The 20,124-nt window shown below is 66.5% G+C and overlaps 10 protein-coding genes across 10 annotated transcripts; 4 read left to right on the forward strand and 6 right to left on the reverse strand.

Annotated features, from left to right (window-relative positions):
• Positions 1 to 23: 23 nt before the first annotated feature.
• FA09DRAFT_331968 (putative RPL15A 60S large subunit ribosomal protein L15.e) lies at positions 24 to 1,430 on the reverse strand. The gene is made up of 2 exons (XM_025743255.1): positions 868 to 1,430; positions 24 to 670 (listed from the first exon to the last, which is right to left on the reverse strand). Exons 1-2 carry the CDS (start codon positions 942 to 944, stop codon positions 130 to 132), a joined length of 618 nt encoding a protein of 205 aa, XP_025595923.1. The 5' UTR covers positions 945 to 1,430; the 3' UTR covers positions 24 to 129.
• On the reverse strand, positions 1,039 to 1,499 carry FA09DRAFT_135625 (hypothetical protein). Its single transcript, XM_025739100.1, has one exon. The coding sequence runs from the start codon at positions 1,367 to 1,369 to the stop codon at positions 1,133 to 1,135; it is 237 nt and encodes a 78-aa protein (XP_025595924.1). The 5' UTR covers positions 1,370 to 1,499; the 3' UTR covers positions 1,039 to 1,132.
• Positions 1,500 to 2,645: 1,146 nt separating this feature from the next.
• On the forward strand, positions 2,646 to 4,698 carry FA09DRAFT_322268 (hypothetical protein). The gene is made up of 5 exons (XM_025741048.1): positions 2,646 to 2,927; positions 2,986 to 3,224; positions 3,282 to 3,672; positions 3,733 to 4,307; positions 4,364 to 4,698. Exons 1-5 carry the CDS (start codon positions 2,681 to 2,683, stop codon positions 4,430 to 4,432), a joined length of 1,521 nt encoding a protein of 506 aa, XP_025595925.1. The 5' UTR covers positions 2,646 to 2,680; the 3' UTR covers positions 4,433 to 4,698.
• FA09DRAFT_331970 (putative ras-GTPase) lies at positions 4,699 to 7,018 on the reverse strand. Its single transcript, XM_025743256.1, has 11 exons — positions 6,443 to 7,018; positions 6,268 to 6,374; positions 5,974 to 6,045; positions 5,785 to 5,908; positions 5,715 to 5,727; positions 5,581 to 5,664; positions 5,439 to 5,513; positions 5,362 to 5,370; positions 5,274 to 5,288; positions 5,157 to 5,219; positions 4,699 to 5,098 (listed from the first exon to the last, which is right to left on the reverse strand). The coding sequence occupies exons 1-11, from the start codon at positions 6,529 to 6,531 to the stop codon at positions 5,087 to 5,089; spliced, it is 663 nt and encodes a 220-aa protein (XP_025595926.1). The 5' UTR covers positions 6,532 to 7,018; the 3' UTR covers positions 4,699 to 5,086.
• Positions 7,019 to 8,509: 1,491 nt separating this feature from the next.
• Positions 8,510 to 9,087, reverse strand: FA09DRAFT_335254 (putative histone H2A; the record flags this gene model as incomplete). Its single annotated transcript, XM_025743760.1, has 2 exons — positions 8,510 to 8,912; positions 9,083 to 9,087. 2 exons carry the CDS (start codon positions 9,085 to 9,087, stop codon positions 8,510 to 8,512), a joined length of 408 nt encoding a protein of 135 aa, XP_025595927.1.
• An 884-nt stretch (positions 9,088 to 9,971) lies between these two features.
• FA09DRAFT_340968 (histone-fold-containing protein) lies at positions 9,972 to 10,498 on the forward strand (the record flags this gene model as incomplete). The annotated part of the gene is made up of 2 exons (XM_025744384.1): positions 9,972 to 10,197; positions 10,302 to 10,498. 2 exons carry the CDS (start codon positions 9,972 to 9,974, stop codon positions 10,496 to 10,498), a joined length of 423 nt encoding a protein of 140 aa, XP_025595928.1.
• FA09DRAFT_135842 (hypothetical protein) lies at positions 10,376 to 10,929 on the reverse strand. The gene has a single exon (XM_025739101.1). The coding sequence runs from the start codon at positions 10,828 to 10,830 to the stop codon at positions 10,549 to 10,551; it is 282 nt and encodes a 93-aa protein (XP_025595929.1). The 5' UTR covers positions 10,831 to 10,929; the 3' UTR covers positions 10,376 to 10,548.
• A 463-nt stretch (positions 10,930 to 11,392) lies between these two features.
• FA09DRAFT_291796 (hypothetical protein) lies at positions 11,393 to 12,144 on the reverse strand (the record flags this gene model as incomplete). The annotated part of the gene is made up of 2 exons (XM_025739990.1): positions 11,393 to 11,507; positions 11,981 to 12,144. Coding segments are annotated over 2 exons (279 nt in total), but the record flags the coding sequence as incomplete, so codon positions are not given.
• A 295-nt stretch (positions 12,145 to 12,439) lies between these two features.
• On the forward strand, positions 12,440 to 14,051 carry FA09DRAFT_331973 (putative IMP4-component of the U3 small nucleolar ribonucleo protein). Its single transcript, XM_025743257.1, has 4 exons — positions 12,440 to 12,751; positions 13,168 to 13,666; positions 13,735 to 13,881; positions 13,942 to 14,051. The coding sequence occupies exons 1-4, from the start codon at positions 12,529 to 12,531 to the stop codon at positions 13,967 to 13,969; spliced, it is 897 nt and encodes a 298-aa protein (XP_025595931.1). The 5' UTR covers positions 12,440 to 12,528; the 3' UTR covers positions 13,970 to 14,051.
• A 1,865-nt stretch (positions 14,052 to 15,916) lies between these two features.
• On the forward strand, positions 15,917 to 19,993 carry FA09DRAFT_331974 (ATP-citrate synthase). The gene is made up of 4 exons (XM_025743258.1): positions 15,917 to 16,100; positions 16,228 to 16,538; positions 16,595 to 17,265; positions 17,322 to 19,993. Exons 1-4 carry the CDS (start codon positions 16,088 to 16,090, stop codon positions 19,777 to 19,779), a joined length of 3,453 nt encoding a protein of 1,150 aa, XP_025595932.1. The 5' UTR covers positions 15,917 to 16,087; the 3' UTR covers positions 19,780 to 19,993.
• The last annotated feature ends 131 nt before the right edge of the window (positions 19,994 to 20,124 follow it).

Here is a 20,124-nt window from a genome sequence, read left to right on the forward strand (position 1 = left end):
CAGCGCCGAGGTGAGAAGTGTACATGGATCGCATGACGTGGGTGGGGAGATGATGAGGGAAGCCACTCGTACGGAGGAGAGAGGGAAGGAACCAAGAGCAGCACGGCGCCAGCCGACGACGCGCGGCGCTTAGCGGTAGCGGCGGAGCTGCAGCGTGTCGCGCTTGCGGATCGTCGCGTTCTTGCCGCCGTGTGCGGTGTGGTTGAAGCGGTGGCCCTTGCCGAGGTGGCCGCGGCTCTTCTTGCCCGTGGCGGTGAGGCCGCGCGCCTCGCGGCGCTTGTGCACCGGGTCGCAGATCCAGTTGATGCGCGCGTCGCGGCGGATGGCCTTGTGGCTCGGGTCGACGCAGATGACCTCGAAGTACTTGAAGATGCCGTCGGCGTTGACCCAGTAGGAGTTGAGCACGCGCAGGTTGCCGCACTTGCGGCCGACACGCTCCTCGGCCGTCGACTTCAGGCTGCGCTGGTACTTGAGGTGGTTGACACCGTGGTGCACCGGCTTGCCGAAGGTGGCGCCCTTGGACACCGGCTTCTTGCGGTTACCGCGGCGCACACGGATGCGGTAGATCAGGTAGCCCTGCTTGGCCTTGTACCCGAGGCGGCGAGCCTTGTCCGGGCGCGACGGGCGCGAGACGCGGTGCATCACGGCCAGCTGGCGGAACTCCCAGCACCTGGACGCGGTTGGCATCAGCATGCTGCTCGTCGAAGATATAACGCAGCGCTCGACGACGACGACGACGACGACGACGCCGCATCTGCAATGCTTTCGCTGATCTGTCCCTGTGATATCCTCCATCTCGCCGACTCTTCTCTTCACTGCCTTTTGCCTCTCCCATCCCATCCTTCTCTGCCAAGTCTGAGCACTCACCGAACGCGGAGCAGGAACCGCATAAGGTCCGACTGCTTCTTCGTGTGGATCGCCTCCACGTACTTGTACGCACCCATCTTGTCTGCGAGAGGGAAGAGACGGTAAGCTCCTGCGCACGAGAGGTTGTGGCAGCCGCGAAGGAAGACGCCTTGCCGTGCCGCCGGCTGGACTCATGAATGGGCAGCAGGGACATGCCCTGCGCCTGCAACTCGCCAGCCCAGCAGCGATCGTCTGCCGGCGCGGCGCAGCAGGTGCGGCGCCGATGCTACGGCCTCGTGCACGAGCGGTGTCCGCTGAGAGAGCTGCCCTCCTTCTTCCATCTGGCTCCGCCGCCCTTCGCGCCTTCCCTCCAGCGGCATTCAGCAGCAAGCTGTGCGCCAGCTTCGAGGCCAGAGCGGCGTACTGCTGCTGATATCGCCTCTCCCACTGCTGGCGCGCGCAATGGCAGCTCTACGATGGAGCGTCGCCAGCCAGCATCCAGCGTTCTTCCTGCGCCGCGCATCTTCCAGCGCCGAGCAAAGCGCGGTCTCGAAGCACGAGCGACGCATACGAACCTTGAGGATCTGCGATGGAATGAAGGTCAGTGACGGGCTCGCAGCGGCGGCAGCGCGAGCGGAAGGGTACGCACAAGGGGGGTGAGGTGGGTAGAGGGAAGCCGGAGAGCTGCAGCGAGCGGCGCTGCTGGCGCTGCAGCAGCCGGCCGGGCGGCGGGCGGGGGCGGCGGCGGGGCAGTGAAGCGGCGGGCCGCAGCCGCAGCTCGCGTGTGCGACTGCCCTGCGCGCCGCCGTCTGTCTTCGCCTTTTCTCAAGACGAGCGCCGTTCCCACGCTGCTGGTCTTCGGTCACGTGATCAGCCCGCGTCCAACGAGCCTCACGCCTCCCACATCTGCCATCCTTTCGTCGTCCGTTCTTCCTGCAGCAGCACGTCTGATTCTAGATGGCTGGCTGGGCGTGCGTGTGTCAGATAGCGGTGCATGCTGCTGTAAGTCGCACATGTGTGAGGCAGCGGTGCGCAGGCATGCGAAAGTGATGAGGGGCGCCAACCTTGCCTCGGCCGCCGACGCGCCGCTAAGGCTCGGTCACCGTCAGACTGCACATGGTGGCCTCGGAGGCCGTACTGAGGACCCCTGAGGACCCGACAGACGTTGAGCTCGAGGCAAAAGCTCGAGATGGTCCAATACTCTGCTGCGGGAGGCTTGGGGCCCCCGGTAGCGGCAGCCGCGAAGGAGCCAGCCAGGCATCCAGCGTCGGAGCATTCCGCGAGGGCGGCCTGGCAGCGCTGCAGCGGATGAGCATGCATCCAGCGTGCAGATGCAGCGTGCCCAGAACGCAGCAGAGGGCCCATCAAGAAGTTGAGCTTCCGCCCAGCGCAGGGGTACGTCTGGAGGCACCCGGCGGGAAACCTGTGAGCAGCAGAGCGTCGGAGGCCGACGCAGCGCAGCAGCGTGGCGCATCAGAAAAGCTCGCGCGCCGCTCCGAGCCGGACCGGGAGCAGGGCAGAGGCGCGGGGCCTGAACCGCCTGGCTCAGAGATCTCAGGTGAGAGTCATGCGAGCACGCACAGTCTGGGCGGATGCCGTGCTGGGCACATTGGGCTGCAGACGGCAGCAGGACAAGCCCGCAGCGCAGAGGTTTGCCGAGCTTGGCCTGCGTCGGAAGATTGCAGCAGCTGGGCGTGGCGCGCGTGGCGGGTGGGAACGCGCGCGTTGCGCGGCACGCTCGCCGAGCTGAGGGTTCAAAAGTGGCCGGGCAAGTGGCGCCTCTGATGGGAGCGGCACTTCTCACGCGCCATCCTTCCCTTCCACCACACCCACGATGGCCACCTCTGCTCTGCCCGCCCGCAGCGGCACACCCTCCTCGCTCGAGGAGGGCAGCGTGGGCAAGAAGCACGCCGCCGGCGCCGAGGCGCAGCCGCAGCAGTCCAGCTCGCTGCGCCGCCGCGTCCAGCGCATCGCGCAGGGCCTGTGCGAGCAGACGGGCATCGAGCCGCTGCCCGTCGAGGCACGCACCAGCACAAACGTCGGCAACGTCGGCTTCCTCTGGGCCAGCGCCAACATGAACGGTGCGTTGGGCCGACGTGTGCCAGCCAGACGCTGGGCCCGCTCACACGCTCCCCGCAGTGCTCTCCTTCTCCTCGGGCACGCTGGCGCCGCTGCTCGGCCTCGGCCTCGTGCCGTCGCTCGTCGTCATCCCCATCTTCGCCGCCTTCTGCTGCCTCTTCCCGGCGCTCATCAGCGTGTGGGGCCCGCGCACGGGCATGCGCCAGCTGGTGCTCTGCCGCTACTCGTGGGGCTACTACCCCGTGGCCGTCATTGTGGTGCTCGGCACCGCCGGCCAGATCGGCTACTGCATCCTCAACGTGAGTGGCTCTCCTGCGCTGCAGCTCTGAGCTGCGTTGCTCATGCTTGCACTGCAGAGCATCCTTGCTGGCCAGACCCTCGCGGCCGCGTCCGTCGGCGGCAACCTCAGCATCACCGTCGGCATCGTCGTCAGCGTCATCATCTCGCTCGTGCTCTCCTTCAGCGGCATCCGCGTGCTGCACTTCTTCGAGCGCTACTCCTGGCTCGTCGTGCTGCCCGTCTTCGTCGCGCTCACCGCCGTCGCCGGCAGCGGGCCCGACGGCCTGCACATTCCCGCCGAGGAGCCGGCGCTGGCGCCGCGCCCCGTGCTCAGCATGGGCTCGCTGCTCGCCGGCTACCTCATCAGCTGGAGCATCATGAGCACCGACTACTCGCTCTACCTCGAGCCGCGCACCAGCCCCGTCAAGCTCTTCACCTACGTCTGGTCGGGCTTCTTCTTCAGCACGAGTGAGTGTGGCTCTCGCGGCGCGTTGCGCCTTCTGTGCATGTGCTGACTTTGTCCCTCAGCGCCGCTGTTCATGCTCGGCGCTGCGTTTGCCTGCTCGGCCGCTGATGTTCCGGCCTGGTCGGCTGCGCTGGAGATCAGCAACGGCGAGCTCTTCCTCGAGGTCTTCGGTCGCGGTGCCGGCGCTCGCTTCGCCAACGTCATCCTGGCGCTCTCTGTCATCGGCAACGTGGCGCCGACGTTCTACTCGTTCGGTCTCTCGATCATGACGCTGCCCATCCCGCGCCTGCACGCCGTGCCGCGCTTCCTCTTCCCCCTGCTCGCCACCGCCATCACCATGCCGCTGGCCATCGTCGGTGCCTCGCGCTTCGCCACGACGCTCAGCAACTTCCTCGCCGTGCTCGGCTACTGGAGCGTGCTGTACGTCGCCGTCCTCATCGTCGAGCACTATGTCATCCGCCGCGGCGACTACGACTCGTACAATGCCGAGGCGTGGGCTTCGCCTAGGCTCCTCCCGACGGGCCTGGCCGCGCTGGCCGCCGGTATCCTCAGCCTGGGCCTGCAGATTCCCTTCTACGACCAGACGCTCTTCACTGGCCCGCTCGCGGAGCGCAGCGGCGATCTCGGCTTCGAGGTGGTGCGTCTGCCTTTGTTCCCTGGCTCGCTTCACCTTACTGACCTCTGCTCCATCAGGGCCTCGTCCTCTGCGCCATCCTCTACGTGCCGCTGCGCATCCTCGACAAGCGCATCTTCGGCCGCTAAGCGTCCCGCATGCGCCCATCTGCTCTCATCTCCTGGCAACCGATGCTCTCCTCGCCGTCTTGCACAAGTCTACATCCGCCGGGCCGACACCTGCGTGTCTCGGCCTCGCGCTAAAGTATCTCAGCTCCGTGTAACTAAAAGGCTTCTCACCTGTCACTGTCTCCCACATCTCCCACGCGCATCAACTGCTAGACCTCACTCCCACCCTGGCCCACCTTCGTCACCGTCGCTCAACGCAATACCTTTATCTGCTTCATGCCTTTCGCCTGGCTGCCGCGTGATCAGTCTGTCACGGCTCACGGACCTGCGATGCGAAGCTGCTTGGTGTGAGCAGCAGCTCTGAGCGCCGAGGGCACTGCGAGCCTCTGACGGAACACGCAGCTGCCGTCGCGCAGCACTCGGGTCTGGTGATGTGTGTGGGAATTGAATGACCGCGACCGAGGACCCAGAGAGGCCGAGAGGATGGAAAGGGGAGACCTGGAGGAACGAATGAAAGGATAAGAGGCGCGCTGTACGCGCGCGCATGTGATGTAGAGGTGTGTGCTTGATGAGAATTGAGAATGACGACGACGTGTGCCGGACCCGAGAGAAGATGAGAGAGAGAGAAGAGACGCCGGTCCGATTGAAGGCGGACCCGAGAGCGTCGAGAGAGTATTAGACATCGACCTGCGGAGACGTGGAAGCGTGAGCCGCAGCGGGGTGACGAGAGGTGCGTGAGACATACATAGATCAGCAGCGGCTCGCCGACGCCCTTAATCTCGGGTATAGTGCACTTCAGGTCGAATGCCTGGGGAGGGCAGTGTCAGCAGCAGTCGCGAGCGTGGCAGTGAGAGAGACTCGCCTTGGAGAGAATGATCTGTAGGCGGTAACGATGCGGGCACGAGGTCAGCTGGTGCAGAGCGACATGACCGAGCAAGAGCCGGGCTGACCTTGAAGATCTGCAGGCAAAGAACGAGACGGAAAATGCGTCAGTGGAGGGCCAGGGTGTTGCGGCCATCGCACGCACCTTCTGCACATTAATGCTGGCCGACGTCGACGAGAAGATGAGCGGCGCCTTCATGGCTCGTGCGAAGCGGCGTGCCTGTGCCCAGCGTGGCATATCAACATCAGCGTCGCTCGAGGGGCTTCGGACGTGCAGCAGTGCGCACCTGCTTCGTGATCTCCTCCTGCTCCTCCTTGGGGAATGTCGCGAAGGCGTCGTACTTCGTGCCAACGAGGAAAGGGATGGCCGTCTGCGACAGCGAGTGAGCAAAGACTACACGATTAGGCGCGCCATGCACACCTTGTTGAAGCCTCTGTAGATGACCAACGTCAGCGCGGCACTCGAAGCGAGAGAAGCAGAGGGCACGCACCGAGCCTGCCGGTACCACTCCTTGACGCTGTTGAGCGTCGACTTGCGGGAGAGGTCAAACATGAAGAGAATGGCCACTGCATCATTCGAGACGAGCGGCAGCATGTTGACGAACTCGCGCTGTCCTGTAGGGTGAAGAGCAGAAATGAGCACCGCGTGCAAGGCAGCGCAGATGGGGCAGATGACGCACCGCCAAGGTCCCAGATGCTGAAGGTGATCTCGGTGTTGCGGATGCTGATCGTCTTCTCCATGAAGTTGACACCTGCGAGACAGTGAGGGAAGGTCAGGGGGGTGGAAAGGCGTGCGTGGCGAACGCTTGTGTGTAGGCGAAGACACAGAGCCGCTGGCCCAGGCAGCGTGGCTGTCTGCACAAGATGAGCCCGCCGTGCGCCTGCACGAGCGCACTGCAGACGCTCGAGGCTCTGTTTCCTCCTTCCCACGGCAACGTGGCTCACTTCTTGCCGGCACAGACCCTTGTACTCACCGAGCGTCTGGATGTAGTCCTCATTGAAGCTGCCCTCGACGTAGCGCACCATCAGGCTCGTCTTGCCGATCTGCGAGTCGCCCACCATGCCCACTTTGATGATCACGCTGTCGGTGCTCGAGGAGTCAACTCCACGCGCGGTCCCCACCCGGTGAGGTGGCGATACGGTACGCACCTGCTCTTCTCCACCTCGCCCATGCTGCCCACGCTGGCGCCGCTGTGCGTGCGCGAACGCGCCGTGTGCCCGCCCGGCGCTTCCTCCATGCTGAACGCCCAGAAGCGGAGAGAGAGCTGCTACTGACGCCTTGGTTCCAGCGGTGCCGTGCGGCGCTCTGAAGCACCTAGCTGGCCTGCTACCGGGTGCTGCGCAGACAGCTGCGCACGGGACGCAGGCAGCCCTCGGCGCGTCGAGTACACGCAGGCAGTTGCGCTCGGCTCGGCCTGGCGAGCTTGCAAGCCTAGAGCCCAGACGAGAGGCCGGCTAGGCGATAGCCGCGCTCAGCTTGCGCCGCTTCAGCGGCGATGCTCACTGCGTGGCTTCAAAGGCGAGCCTGGCGAGGCAACGGCTCGTGCGAGCGAGTCTGACGTGCGCGTGGTGTGCTTCGAGCTGCACTGCTCGCGACACGACGCGAGGCGTAGCGCAACGCTTCGAGGAGTTGCTGGCCAGACGAGAGAGGTCGTGAGACGGTGCAGCGTGAAGAGCGAGTGTGGGTGGATGTGGTGTGAGGTGAAGGCAGCCAGCTCAGCGTTGCGGCCCGAGCACCTCAACGAGGCGCAACCTGCACCTGCGCGGGCGCGCGGCACGCTAACCAAGGCTCGCGGCCGGTGCGGCAGGCAGCACAGGAGCAGAGGCCTCCTGAGAGCTCATGCGCACAGGCGGCGTGCCCGATGGCGCGCACCGGGGAAAAGCGCCGCTGCTGCTCCCACGCTGCACCAAGTCCAACACCTCGCGCGCCTGCTCCCCGCACGCCTGGGCACCTTCGAACCTGGACAAGGCGATTGCTGGACGGTACGGTGGATGGAAGATGGGTACAAAATCATCATATAGTGACAGAGTGTCTCTGTGCGCTCCCACGAATCTACTGAATTGCTCGTGTTCTCGAGGCGTGACGAGCCATCCGCAAGAGAGGCGCAGTTTCGCCAACGAGCGCAACCGCGTGCAGCTTGTTGACGAGCCAATGCTCGGGGCTCTATGCCTGTCACAGGGCGGCGAGGTAGCGAGACAGCTCCAGCACTCTTTATTGACAGCACTGAAGGCATTCTTGTATTCAACGAGGCTGCCTTGTGCTCGTGAAGCGAGCAAGGGACGGCGGTGCTGCTTGCGCCAGCACGTCGAGCGACGCGCACCAACAAGTGATGCACGCTCCGCCTCGCTGGCCCGCATGGCTCTGCTGCTCTGCAGCGTCGGCAACGAGCTCTTTCGCTGGCAGCGCTGCCACACTCAAGTCGTGTAGAGCGCTTTGATTACTTCATGCAAGAGGCTTGGCCCCGGGAGGATCCATGTTCGCCCGACCGCGGACGCCGAGGTGGGCTTCGCCTAGCGCCCCTCAAGCTCGCGGCGCGAACAAGACGGCCATCGTGCAGCGGAACGTCCACCCTCCTGCGACGAGCAGCCGGCAGCAGTGAATCTGATGGTCTGATGCTCAGCTCGCCCGCAGGTCCCTCGCACTCGCACTCCCACTCAGACTCCGAGCAGCGTCCTGTCAGACGAACAACGTCCTCTGAGTCCCGCAGCATATCGCTCGCTTTCCTCGACGGCGCAGAGCCACGCTGCTCGCTGTTTGGAGGAGACAAAGAGAGCAAGCGCAGCGCCATGACGACCACAGCGCTGCGGACAGCGCCTGCTCGAGAGAAATCGGTCACACAGAACGTCGGCGTCGCTGGCAGCGAGCGGCCGCTGCGATGCTGTGCGCTGTGCACAGAAGCACACGCGGCGCGCGTCTGGCGGTGCCGCGCACCAACACTCGCTGGACGCACAGGCCTCGCGCCCTCATCGCAGCACGAACGACGAGCACCAACGACGAGCACACAGACGCACACGCAGAAGACACAGTAACAGAATCATGATGCAGGCTGGGGGCTAGAAAGTACAGTGTGTGGAACACGAGAGCACGAGGCGGCAGCGGGGGGACCCGGGGAGAGAGTAGAGAGGCAAGTGTGGGTGGGCGTGGGTGATGAAGAGCGCAGGTGAAGAAGTGGCCGGGACGAAGAACGATGGGCGTCGAGGGTGGTGACGACGCGCTTAGTCCTGCGAGGCAGCGGCCTTCTTGCCCTTGCCGCTCTTGGCGGGCAGCAGCTCGCTCTGGATGTGCGGGAGCACACCGCCCTGCGAGATCGTGACGCCGCCGAGGAGCTTGTTGAGCTCCTCGTCGTTGCGGATGGCGAGCTGCAGGTGGCGCGGAATGATGCGGCTCTTCTTGTTGTCGCGCGCGGCGTTGCCGGCGAGCTCGAGGATCTCGGCCGCCAGGTACTCGAGCACGGCCGCGAGGTACACCGGGGCGCCGGCGCCGACACGCTGGGCGTAGTTGCCCTTGCGCAGGTGACGGTGGATGCGGCCGACGGGGAACTGCAGGCCGGCCTTGGCCGAGCGCGACTGGGCCTTGGAGTCGGACGCGCCGCTCTTGCCACCAGACTTGCCACCGGAACTGGTGGGAGGAGTGAGGGGTGAGCGGGGTGCGCTGCGATGGAGGAGGCGGACACGGCCAAGGCACGGGCGCGCACGAGCCAGCGCCGCTGCAGCGAGCGGGCGCGGCGATGCTGGCAGCGCCGGTGCTGGAGACTGAGGCGAGGCGAAGCGAGGCGAGGCTGTACTCACGACATGTTGTTAGGTTGGAAGGGGGGTGAGGTGGGGTGGGTGTTGAGGTTGAAGGTGCGGTGCGAAGATGCAGATGGTGGAGGCAGGGCGAGGTGCGGGCTCAGCGCGCACAGCCGCCGCCTTTTGACGGCCGCGGCGCCAGCGGGGGCGCGTCGCGTCTGGCCGGCGGCGCGGGCGTGCGAGCGGGCAGCGGGCAGGCGCACCGCAACGGCGCTGGGGCGCAGCGGCCGCAGCGCCGCACACGCACACGGCGACGAGGCCTGCTGCGCCGCACCGTGCCGTCAGGCCACCGCGCGGCGCCGCATGCCGTGCGAGGGCCACGGGCTGAGGTGTGCGAGTAAGGGGCGGCGCGGCATTTCGCAGCGCGCCGACGCGCGGCCACGGCGGCGGCCACGTCATTAAAGGCTGACGTGGCCCTCGCGCGAGCCCGCATTTGCGAGACGTGCGCCGCGAGTCCACGCCCGGCACGCAGCGAGCCTCGTCAGCGCGCAGACGTGGCCGGCGCACCAGCAGCAGCACGCCAGGTAGCAAAGCGCAGCGCCGTGGCCCGGCGGCCTCGTGCATGCGAATGGCGGGCGGCGCCGTCGAGGGCCGCCGTGCCGTGCGCCAGATGCACACACGGCGGCGGCGCAGCGCTGCGCCAGGCCACGGCGCACGCGTCGCGTAGCGCAGCGGCCGGCGGCGCTGCCCTTCCGCCGCGCGCGCATCGCTCAAATAGAGCGGCGCGCACGAGCCGAGCTGCTGTGGCCCCCTCCTCTACCACATCGCATCGCCGCTCCTCGCCTCAACACCCTCACCACCCCTACCCCCCACCAACCCACCCCACACTTCACGTGAGTGGCAGCATCGTCTGCACGGCCCGCGCATCTGCTGACCCTCGCCCGACAGCATGGCCCCCAAGCCCGCTTCCACCGCCGGCAAGGCTCCCTCGTCGCAGGCCGGCAAGGCGCCCGCCAAGGCCCCCGAGGCGGCCAAGAAGACGAGCAAGGCTGCCAAGCCCGCCGGCGACAAGAAGAAGCGCAACAAGGTCCGCAAGGAGACGTACAGCACCTACATCTACCGCGTCCTCAAGCAGGTCCACCCCGACACGGGCATCAGCAACAAGGCCATGGCCAGTGAGTGCTGCGAGAGGAGCGACAGGGCGGAGCACGGGGAAGGCGGTGGAATGGATGGGGCTCGCATCTGCGGCACAGCGTCTGACACGCTGCCCCCTCTCCAGTCCTCAACTCGTTCGTGCAGGACATCTTTGAGCGCATCGCTGCCGAGGCCTCGAAGCTCGCGTCGTACAACAAGAAGTCGACGATCTCGTCGCGCGAGATCCAGACTGCCGTGCGCCTCATCCTCCCCGGCGAGCTGAGCAAGCACGCCATCTCCGAGGGCACCAAGTCGGTGACGAAGTTCAGCAGCAGCAAGTAAAGCGTCTGGCGCCACCCATGTGCCCCCGCTTCTCGCTCTGCCTCTACTCTTCACGCACTTGCTACTCTAGCCTCACCCACACCCCGGTTCTCGCGTCGCTCGCGCATCCATGCGAGCGTCACACTGTCTTCCACCCACACGCGTTCTCTGCTCAGCTGCTGTCCCACGACTCTGTACAACACTTGCCCGCATTCCATCCCTTTACCGCGCCTGCTGCCCGAGTGTGTGACGCGTGAGCTGCCGGTGGTGCAGGGGTGGCACGCGAGACGCGTCGTGGTGGAGGAGTCAGGGCGGCCTGGACGTCGCGGACAGCCTCTGATGCGCTGCAGCATGGGCGCATGCTTCACACGCCGGCGCCAGGCCAGGCAAGGGCCATCACTTGCCCTGGCAGCCTCAACCCGCCAAGACAGCACGCAGACTCCTTCAGCACACCTCACGCTCGCTGCAGAGAAAGCATGACGGCATTACACGCAGCCGAGAACAAGATGCGATGAGAGGTGGACGGATGAAGGGAAGCGCAGCATAGGCGAACAGATGGCATCATGGCGCCGGCTACCGCTGGACGGTCTTGTCGAGCAGGTCCTGCGAGCAGAGCGAGGGACGAGAGGTCAGCTGCTGTCGCGTCCGTCCTGGCGCCGGCTCGCAACGGGCGATCTCAGCTCGCCTCTCCACTCGATACTTCGCAATCGCGCGCGAGCCGGTCGTCGGGGAACGGTGCTGGACTGGCTCCGCCTGTGCACAGCTGCACAGTGCTTCCCAGGTTTCGTCTCTCCACCTTCCCTGACGTGCGAGTGGCCAAGCCGCACCGATGCGGTCCTCGTACCGTGCACCTCGCGAGCCATGATCTCCGACCCTCGCTGCATCCGTCTCGGTAGCTCAGCACACGGAACTCACCTTGGCCTCATTGATCTTGCTCGCCAGGTACGGCGCGCCTCCGCGGTCCGGGTGGTTGGCAATCATCATGCGCCGGTGTGCGTCCTTGACGCGCGTCTTGGTCAGCGCCGTTTCTCTGCGAGCGAGAGAGAAGGACGTCATGTAAGCGCACAAGGAGAGAAGCGAGCGAGACGCCAGCAGCGGCCACTTGAGATGCTGCGAGACGGACAGCAGCGCACGACGCTCGCACGAAGGCAAGTGAGTGGCTGTGCTGCAAGCGAACACAGGATGAACGTATTCCCCGGGCGCTAGGTAACCCCACGCCTGGCCAGCGCCCGTTGTTGCCTCGCGGCAGCAGGTCCAAACTTGCGGCCAGCAGGGCATGGGAGCCGCGCCTGTCCGTGCCAGGGCCAGCAGAGCACTGAAAGCCTGTCGCCTTGTGCAATTCGCGCCAGGATGCCCCAGAGCTGCGTAGCTCCATGCTGGCGCTACGCCTTGCCATCGATGTCGAACAGCAGCTCGCATCCTCGTCCGACTGTAGCCGTGATCTCACGCCTCTACGGACACGACGCCCGCTCGTGCCGCGTCGCTCGTCTGCCGCGTGCTCACCTCAGGCCGAGAATCATGGCTGCCTCCTTCTTGTCCATCTTTCCCTGAAAGCCACCCTTTGCCCACTTGCCCGAGCCGGCGGCCTTGGGCCCGCTCTTCATCAGCGTCATGGCCAGCAGGCCGCCGCCGACGAGCGCGGCGCCGGCGAGGATGGGCGTGGCGATGGGCGCGGGCGCCGTGGCGCGCAGCAGCTGGGGCGCCGTGGGCCGCAGCGCCGCTTGTGGTCGCGGCAGGCTGCTCCGCATGGGAGCGGAGAGCGTGGCGCGCAGACGAGGAGCGAGAGTGGGCCGCATGGTGCCGAGGGATGTGGAGCTGAGTCTGGCGAGGTCAGGCAGCGGCACCGAGAGCTGACGAGGCCGCGCACGGCATCGAGGGCACGGCACGTGACGCGCATTTTTGGCGCGAGGCGGCCCTTGCGCCGCCGCGGCTGCGAGAAGACGACCCGCTTCTGCCTCTGTTCCTCCACCCCACGCCCGCCGCCGGTTCCGCCACTCTGCAACAGCTCTCACCCAGACAGCCACGCATCCTACTCTGTCGCCTCCGCCACCATGCTGCGTCGTCTCTCGCGCGAGCGCCGCGAGTACATCTACCGCAAGTCGCAGGAGAGCAAGGAGCATGAGATCTTCGAGCGCAAGCAGAAGATCCGCCAGCTGCTTGCCGAGGGCAAGCCTGTGCCGCGCAACCTCACCGAGGGCCTGGAGCAGGAGGGGCGCAGCAACTTCGGCGGCATGGGCGGCGCGGCGGCACTGAGGGTCGACGAGGGGCAGACCGGTGAGTGCCGCGGGCCACGAGAGGACCCGGGTGGGACGCAAATGGGCTGCAGGGCGTAGTGGCGGAGGACGTGCAGCAGGAGCGTGAGATGCAGCGAGGCCAGATTGAGGGAGGAAGGGTAGGACCAGCTCGCAGTCGGCCGCCTTGCCCCCCTTGCAGGCTATTCGGTGCGACGAACGTTGCGCGAAGCTGCGGCTGTTCAGCCAGCCTTGGGCAGGCTGGCAGAGCTGCGGAACCGCGCGCTGGCGCTTCCGTGCGGAGCAAGGCTTGCTGTTCTGCCCCGCCGCTCGGAGTCGATGCACGCCCAAGCATCGATTCTGCCGCCGCAAACTGGAGGGTGCCCTGGCCCGAGTGTAGCCGCTACGTCGCTCGGAGCTCCGGGCCCGACTTGCCTTCTGACACGTCGTCCATTCCAGAGCCGGGCAGCTCGATCGACTCCGAGTACGCACGGGCGGGTCAATACGACCCCAAAGTGCTCATCACTACATCTCGCGATCCTTCTTCTCGCCTCACGCAGTTCGCCAAGGAGCTGCGGCTCTGCATTCCCAACTCGACGCGCATCAATCGCGGCGGCTACACGGTCAACGAGCTCGGCGCCGCATGTCGCAGCAACGGCATGACGGACCTGCTTGTCGTGCACGAGCATCGCGGTGTGCCTGATGCGCTCGTGCTCTCGCACTTCCCGCACGGTCCTACACTGCTCTTCACGCTCAACAACGTAGTGCTGCGGCACGAGGTCAGCGCACATGCACAGAGCACCGTCAGCGAGCAATATCCGCATCTCATCTTCGAGGGCTTCAACTCGAAGCTGGGCACGCGCGTGGGCGATGCGCTCAAGTACTTGTTCCCCGTGCCGAAGGAGGACAGCAAGCGCGTCATGACGTTCTCCAACGAGCGTGACTTCATCTCCTTCCGGTGCGTCTCCCTTGCACAGCGCTCCACGCCCGCCTTGCTCTTCCGCTGACCCCCCAAGGTGTCGCCAGGCATCACGTCTTTCTCAAGACGTCGCATCGCGAGGTGCAGCTGGCGGAGGTGGGGCCGCGCTTTGAGATGCGGCCATACGAGATCCGACAGGGCACGCTGGAGCAGAGCGAGGCCGATGTCGAGTGGGTGCTGCGGCCGTTCATGAAGTGCGTATGCCGTGTGTCTCGATGTGCGAGGGGCCAGCTGACCTCGTCCGCCTCGTGCAGCTCCGGACGCAAGAAGAACCAGCTGTAGTTGCTCCCTATGACGGCGGGCAGCCGATGTGTCCAGTGCTCCATGCTTCATCTGTAATTCTACTGCATATCATTCCCGACGCTCGACTCTCGTGCACGCAAGAGCGCGCGTCCAGTGGCGGCCTGCGCTCGGCAGCATCCGTGCCGCACGCGCTGTCGTCTGTGAAGCTCGGACTGAACATAGGCTCCTCGCTTCGGCTGCTGTTCAGCTGATAGGCCGCAAGAACCGGTAGACGATTGCTGTCACGCTCGAGCGATGCTCAGCCTGCTGAAGCGCTGCTGCGCTCTGTGGCTCTGCGCCGGCAGTGCGAGACGCCCGTCGCAAGAGAACCCTTGCCGTGGCAGCCGTCCATCGGCCCAGCTAGGCGGTAGAAAGGCAGAGGTACGGCTCGAAATCCTCTCAGCAGGGTCGCGATGTGGTGCGGGGCGGAAATGTCTTTGGCCAGGCGCAGACTTGCGACGTGGCAGCTCGGGGCGAGGGCGGAAGGGCCCCTCTCATCGTCAGAGGGGCACGCCCACGCCCCAACAAGCAGCTTGCGCTGCCGGCACCGAAGCAGGCGAGTGCAGGACATCTCAAAGCTGGCCTGCATGCGCTCTCAGCTGTCATGGCAAGCAGTCGGTGTTAGACAGTATGTCCATCGATGCATCAAAGCGACCCTCCAAGGCGGACTATTCGCCAGGGGGGAGGCGAGGGAGAGTCGCGCGAGCGTGGGAGCAGCACGTCGACTCCCGAGTGCCGGCGCCGCGCCCCTTCCGCCGAGTCGGAGCGGACGCGGTTTTTTGGGGCCCGGCACCACGAAGGCACGCCGCCACGGCATGCTGCGCCAGCACGCTGCTGCTTGCACCCTTGGCGGTCCTTGAACCACACGGCTCGGCGCACCGCCCCTCCGGATGCAGGCGCAGGACACCAGCCTGCGCCGAGCCACCGCAGCCGGCGACATTCGAGGCGGCGGCGGGCCTTGCCTGCTCCGGTGCTCCCCTTGGATGGGAAGCGCCGTCGGCGTGCTCGGCCGGGCGCACGGTCTCGGCGCCACGTCAGAAAAGTTGGGCAGCTGAGCCGAGGTGCTCCTGTCAGACAGGCGAGGGCCATCGCCTGCCATCGGCTTTCTCGAGGCCGTCGCCATGCCCTCGACGCCGGATCAGCGAGCGGTGCAAGGCCGCCGCGTCGATGCAGATCTTCTCGCTGCCGCTGCGGATGCTGGGGCGCGCTGCCGGGCCCACGCGACTCGGCGCCTGCTGCACGCGCGAGATGATCAGCCGCGGCATTGGGCGCGGGCTCCTGAGCAGTGTCGCGCCGAATGCACCCGCTGCGCCAAAGTTTGGCAGGAGGGCGCGCGCGCAGAGGACCGTGCGGCGCCGAGATGAAGATCCAACAGCGCGCGCGCGCGTGTGAAGCGGCTGCCTCGCTCGTGCGAGCAGCCGGCGCCCTCGCATGCGCTGCAGCGCCGAGTGTGGCCCGCTCGGTGCACGGCCGTGGATTCGTGCATCCCGGTGCGGGTCGAACGACGTCTGACGCTCGAGCGACGGCGGCGCGGTGGCCCGCCGAGCGGCGCAGAAGGAGGCACAGTTCGCGCGGCGGCGCGCCCCAGCAGTTCGGAGCGCGGCGCGCACGCAGAGGAGGGCGGCGCAGCGGCGGCGCAAGGCACGCACGCAGCGGACGCACCAGCCACACCCGCGACGCACCCGCCGGCTCGCTGCGCAGGGGCCCGGCAGCGCGAGAGGCACGCCAGCGGCGGGAAGAAGCGAAGCCAGCGGCGTCGCGTGGTGCGGTGCGGCGCGGTGCTCCTTCGCAGCGTGCCTGCCAGGTGCAGCATGGAAGCTCGCTCCTCGCTCGCCTCGCCTGGCCTCGCCCGCCGTGCCTCGGCTCGCCTCGCCTCAAAGCGCTGCTGTCCGCCGCGCTGCCTCTTGCCTCACAACCAACACCCCGTGTCCACCACACCCACCACCACCCCACACACACCCTGCCCCTGGTCCCTCTGCTCTCTGCGTCTCTCTCTCTCTGCCCAGTCACCGTGCCTGCGTCCCGTCACACATCCTCTCCACCTCTCGCACGCACGCGTAGCCCGCGTCCCGTGCGCACGTCCCGTTCCCGTTCCCTCATAGACTAGAACCCGCAGCCATGTCGTCCAAGGGTGAGTCGCCTGTGCCCTTGCGGCGCCGTGCTGTGCCGCGCGAGCTCGCTGCAGCGCCGCGTGCACAGCGGCAGTGCTGGCCCAGTGGAGGCACGCAGCAGCTCACACCTCCTCGCGCTGCTCTCAGCTATCCGCGAGTTCGATGCCAAGCTGCTCGTCAACTACTGGCTGCCGCGCTCGCCGGCGGTGCACCCGTCGATGGAGATGAGCAGCTCCTTCGCCGCGCCGGCACCCAAGGTCGCCCAGGTCTCCTGGGACGCCGCCAGCAACACCATCACCGCCGAGTCGAGCATGCCCAGCTGGGTGCACAACACCAAGCTCGTCGCCAAGCCCGACCAGCTCATCAAGCGCCGCGGCAAGGCCGGCCTGCTGAAGCTCAACTGCGACTGGGCCGATGCGCAGGAGTGGATCCAGGCGCGCGCCGGCAAGCCGCAAAAGGTGAGCTGCGCTGCGCCGAGAGCACGCGCGCAGATGGCTGACGCACTCTTGTCCAGGTCGAGGCTGTGACGGGCACGCTCAACAACTTCATCGTTGAGCCCTTCTTCCCGCACCCGGCCGACACCGAGTTCTACGTGTGCATCAACTCGGCGCGCGAGGGCGACTACATCCTGTTCACGCACGAGGGCGGTGTCGACGTCGGCGACGTGGACGCCAAGGCGCTCAAGCTGCTCATCCCCGCCGACCCCGAGGCGCCGTTCCCGCCGCGCAAGGAGTGGACGTCGACGCTGCTCGGCGGCGTCAAGGATGAGGCGAAGAAGGAGCGCCTGACCGAGTTCCTCGTGCGCCTGTACAGCGTGTACGTCGACCTGCACTTTGCCTACCTCGAGATCAACCCGCTCGTCTGCACCGACGACGGCACGATCACCTACCTCGACATGGCCGCCAAGCTCGACCAGACGGCCGACTTCATCTGCGGCCCCAAGTGGGCCATCGCGCGCGACCCGAGCGTGTTCAGCGACAAGGCCGTCGCCGGCAGCGCCAAGGGCGAGGACCGCGGCCCGCCGATGGTCTGGCCCGCGCCGTTCGGCCGCGACCTGACCAAGGAGGAGGCCTACATTGCCAAGCTCGACGCCGGCACTGGCGCCTCGCTCAAGCTCACCGTGCTCAACGCCACGGGCCGCATCTGGACGATGGTGGCCGGCGGCGGTGCCTCGGTGGTGTACTCGTGAGTAGTGCAAGCGCGCGTGTGTCCTTGGTCCTGAGCTCACACGCCTTGTACAGCGACGCCATTGCTGCGCACGGCTTCGCCCACGAGCTCGCCAACTACGGCGAGTACTCGGGCGCCCCGACGGAGGGCCAGACGTACGAGTACGCCAAGACGCTGCTCGACCTGATGACGCGCGGCGACGTCAACAAGGAGGGCAAGCTGCTCATCATCGGCGGCGGCATTGCCAACTTCACCAACGTCGCCTCGACGTTCAAGGGCATCATCCGCGCGCTCAAGGAGTACAAGCAGGCGCTGGCCACGCACGGCGTGCGCATCTTTGTGCGCCGCGGCGGCCCCAACTACCAGGAGGGCCTGCGCGCCATGCGCTTCCTCGGCGAGGACCTGGGCGTCGAGATCCAGGTGTTCGGCCCCGAGACGCACATCACCGACATTGTGCCGCTCGCGCTCGGCATCAAGAGCAAGAAGGACATTGAGGTCGCGCAGGCCTCGGCCGCGCCCTCGGGCGCCGCCACGCCGGCGCGCGGCGCACAGGCCAACGGCGCCGAGCCGTCGAAGCCCGTCGGCTCCGTCGACCCCGTGACCGGCGCACGCACGCAGCCGCAGGACCAGATCGTGCAGTTCGACCCCGTCACGGGCAAGGGCTCGCGCCCCGAGCACCTGCCGTTCGACGAGCACACGCGCTCGCTCGTGTACGGCCTGCAGCCGCGTGCCATCCAGGGCATGCTCGACTTTGACTTCTCGTGCGGCCGCAAGACGCCCTCGGTCGCCGCCATGATCTACCCCTTCGGCGGCCACCACATCCAGAAGTTCTACTGGGGCACCAAGGAGGTGCTGCTGCCCGTCTACACGAGCGTCGCCGAGGCCGTCAAGAAGCACCCCGACGCGGACGTCGTCGTCAACTTTGCCTCGTCGCGCTCCGTGTACCAGTCGTCGCTCGAGATTCTGCAGCTGCCGCAGATCCGCGCGCTGGCCCTCATCGCCGAGGGTGTGCCGGAGCGCCACGCGCGCGAGATCCTGCACCGCGCCAAGAAGGCCGGCGTGCTCGTCATCGGCCCGGCGACCGTCGGCGGCATCAAGCCGGGCTGCTTCCGCATCGGCAACTCGGGCGGCATGATGGACAACATCATCTCCTCGAAGCTCTACCGCCCCGGAAGCGTCGGCTACGTGAGCAAGTCGGGCGGCATGTCCAACGAGCTCAACAACATCCTCAGCCTCGTGACCAACGGCACGTACGAGGGCATTGCCATCGGCGGCGACCGCTACCCCGCGACGACGTTCATCGACCACCTGCTGCGCTACGAGAAGGACCCCAACTGCAAGATGCTCGTCCTCCTCGGCGAGGTCGGCGGCGTGGAGGAGTACCGCGTCATCGACGCCGTCAAGCAGGGCATCATCAAGAAGCCCGTCGTGGCGTGGGCGATTGGCACGTGCGCCAAGATGTTCACGACCGAGGTGCAGTTCGGCCACGCCGGCTCGATGGCCAACTCGGACCTCGAGACGGCCTCGGCGAAGAACGCGGCCATGAAGGAGGCTGGCTTCATCGTGCCCGACACGTTCGAGGACCTGCCCGTCGTGCTGCGCCAGACGTACGAGAAGCTCGTGTCCAACGGCACGATCAACGTGCGCCCCGAGGTGCCGCCGCCGGCGATCCCGATCGACTACAAGTGGGCGCAGGAGCTCGGCATGGTGCGCAAGCCTGCCGCCTTCATCTCGACGATCTCCGACGAGCGCGGCGCCGAGCTCATGTACTCGGGCGTCAAGATCAGCGAGGTCTTCGAGTCCGAGATGGGCATTGGCGGCGTCATTTCGCTGCTGTGGTTCAAGCGCCGCCTGCCGGCGCACTGCACCAAGTTCATCGAGATGGCCCTCATGCTCACCGCCGATCACGGCCCGGCCGTGTCGGGCGCGATGAACACCATCATCACGTCGCGCGCCGGCAAGGACCTCGTCTCGTCGCTCGTCTCGGGCCTGCTCACCATCGGCGACCGCTTCGGCGGCGCGCTCGACGACGCGGCCAAGGAGTTCAGCGGCGCCTACGACTCGGGCCTGACGCCGCGCGAGTTCGTCGACAAGATGCGCAAGGCGCAGCGCCTCATTCCGGGCATTGGCCACAAGATCAAGTCGACGTCGAACCCCGACTACCGTGTCGAGGTGGTCAAGGAGTTTGTCAAGAAGCACTTCCCCTCGTCGCGCATGCTCGACTACGCCCTCGCCGTCGAGCGCGTCACGACGGCCAAGAAGGACACGCTCATCCTCAACGTCGACGGCTGCCTGGCCGTGTGCTTCGTCGACCTGCTGCGCGACTCGGGCGCCTTCACCGACGAGGAGGCCAACGAGCAGCTCAACATTGGCTTCCTCAACGGAGTCTTTGTGCTCGGCCGCAGCATCGGCTTCATCGGCCACCACCTCGACCAGAAGCGCCTGCGCGCCCCGCTCTACCGCCACCCCGCAGACGACTTCATGATCTCGATGCAGACGCCCGAGCGCATCGTCGGCAACCTCAAGAAGTAAGCGCGCCTGCGCCTTTGCTGCCGGCCTGCCCTGCCCGTGCGCTGCGTGCGCCTAGAGACCTCGTCATCCATCCTGCTCCCGTCTTTGGCGCTCTGCGCCACCCCCTGTCCTTGACTGCCGTGTACATGTTCCCGTCCCACACCCCTCGGTGCGCGCCCCCCCCCCACGAGCCTCAGTGCCAGGGCCGCTGCAGTAACGATCACCTTTTGCTCCATCCTGCGTGTGTTGAAGGAGGTGGAGACGGGACGAGCTCTGCTGTTGCTGCTGCGCTCGGTCTGACGCAAGGTCGTTGTGATACGTGATTCATCGATCGAGCACCTGCGGGCTTCGCTGCTCGTTCTTCCC

The sequence above is a fragment of the Tilletiopsis washingtonensis genome, assembly GCF_003144115.1.
Source record: "Tilletiopsis washingtonensis strain MCA 4186 unplaced genomic scaffold FA09scaffold_21, whole genome shotgun sequence".
NCBI lineage: Eukaryota > Fungi > Basidiomycota > Exobasidiomycetes > Entylomatales > Tilletiopsis > Tilletiopsis washingtonensis.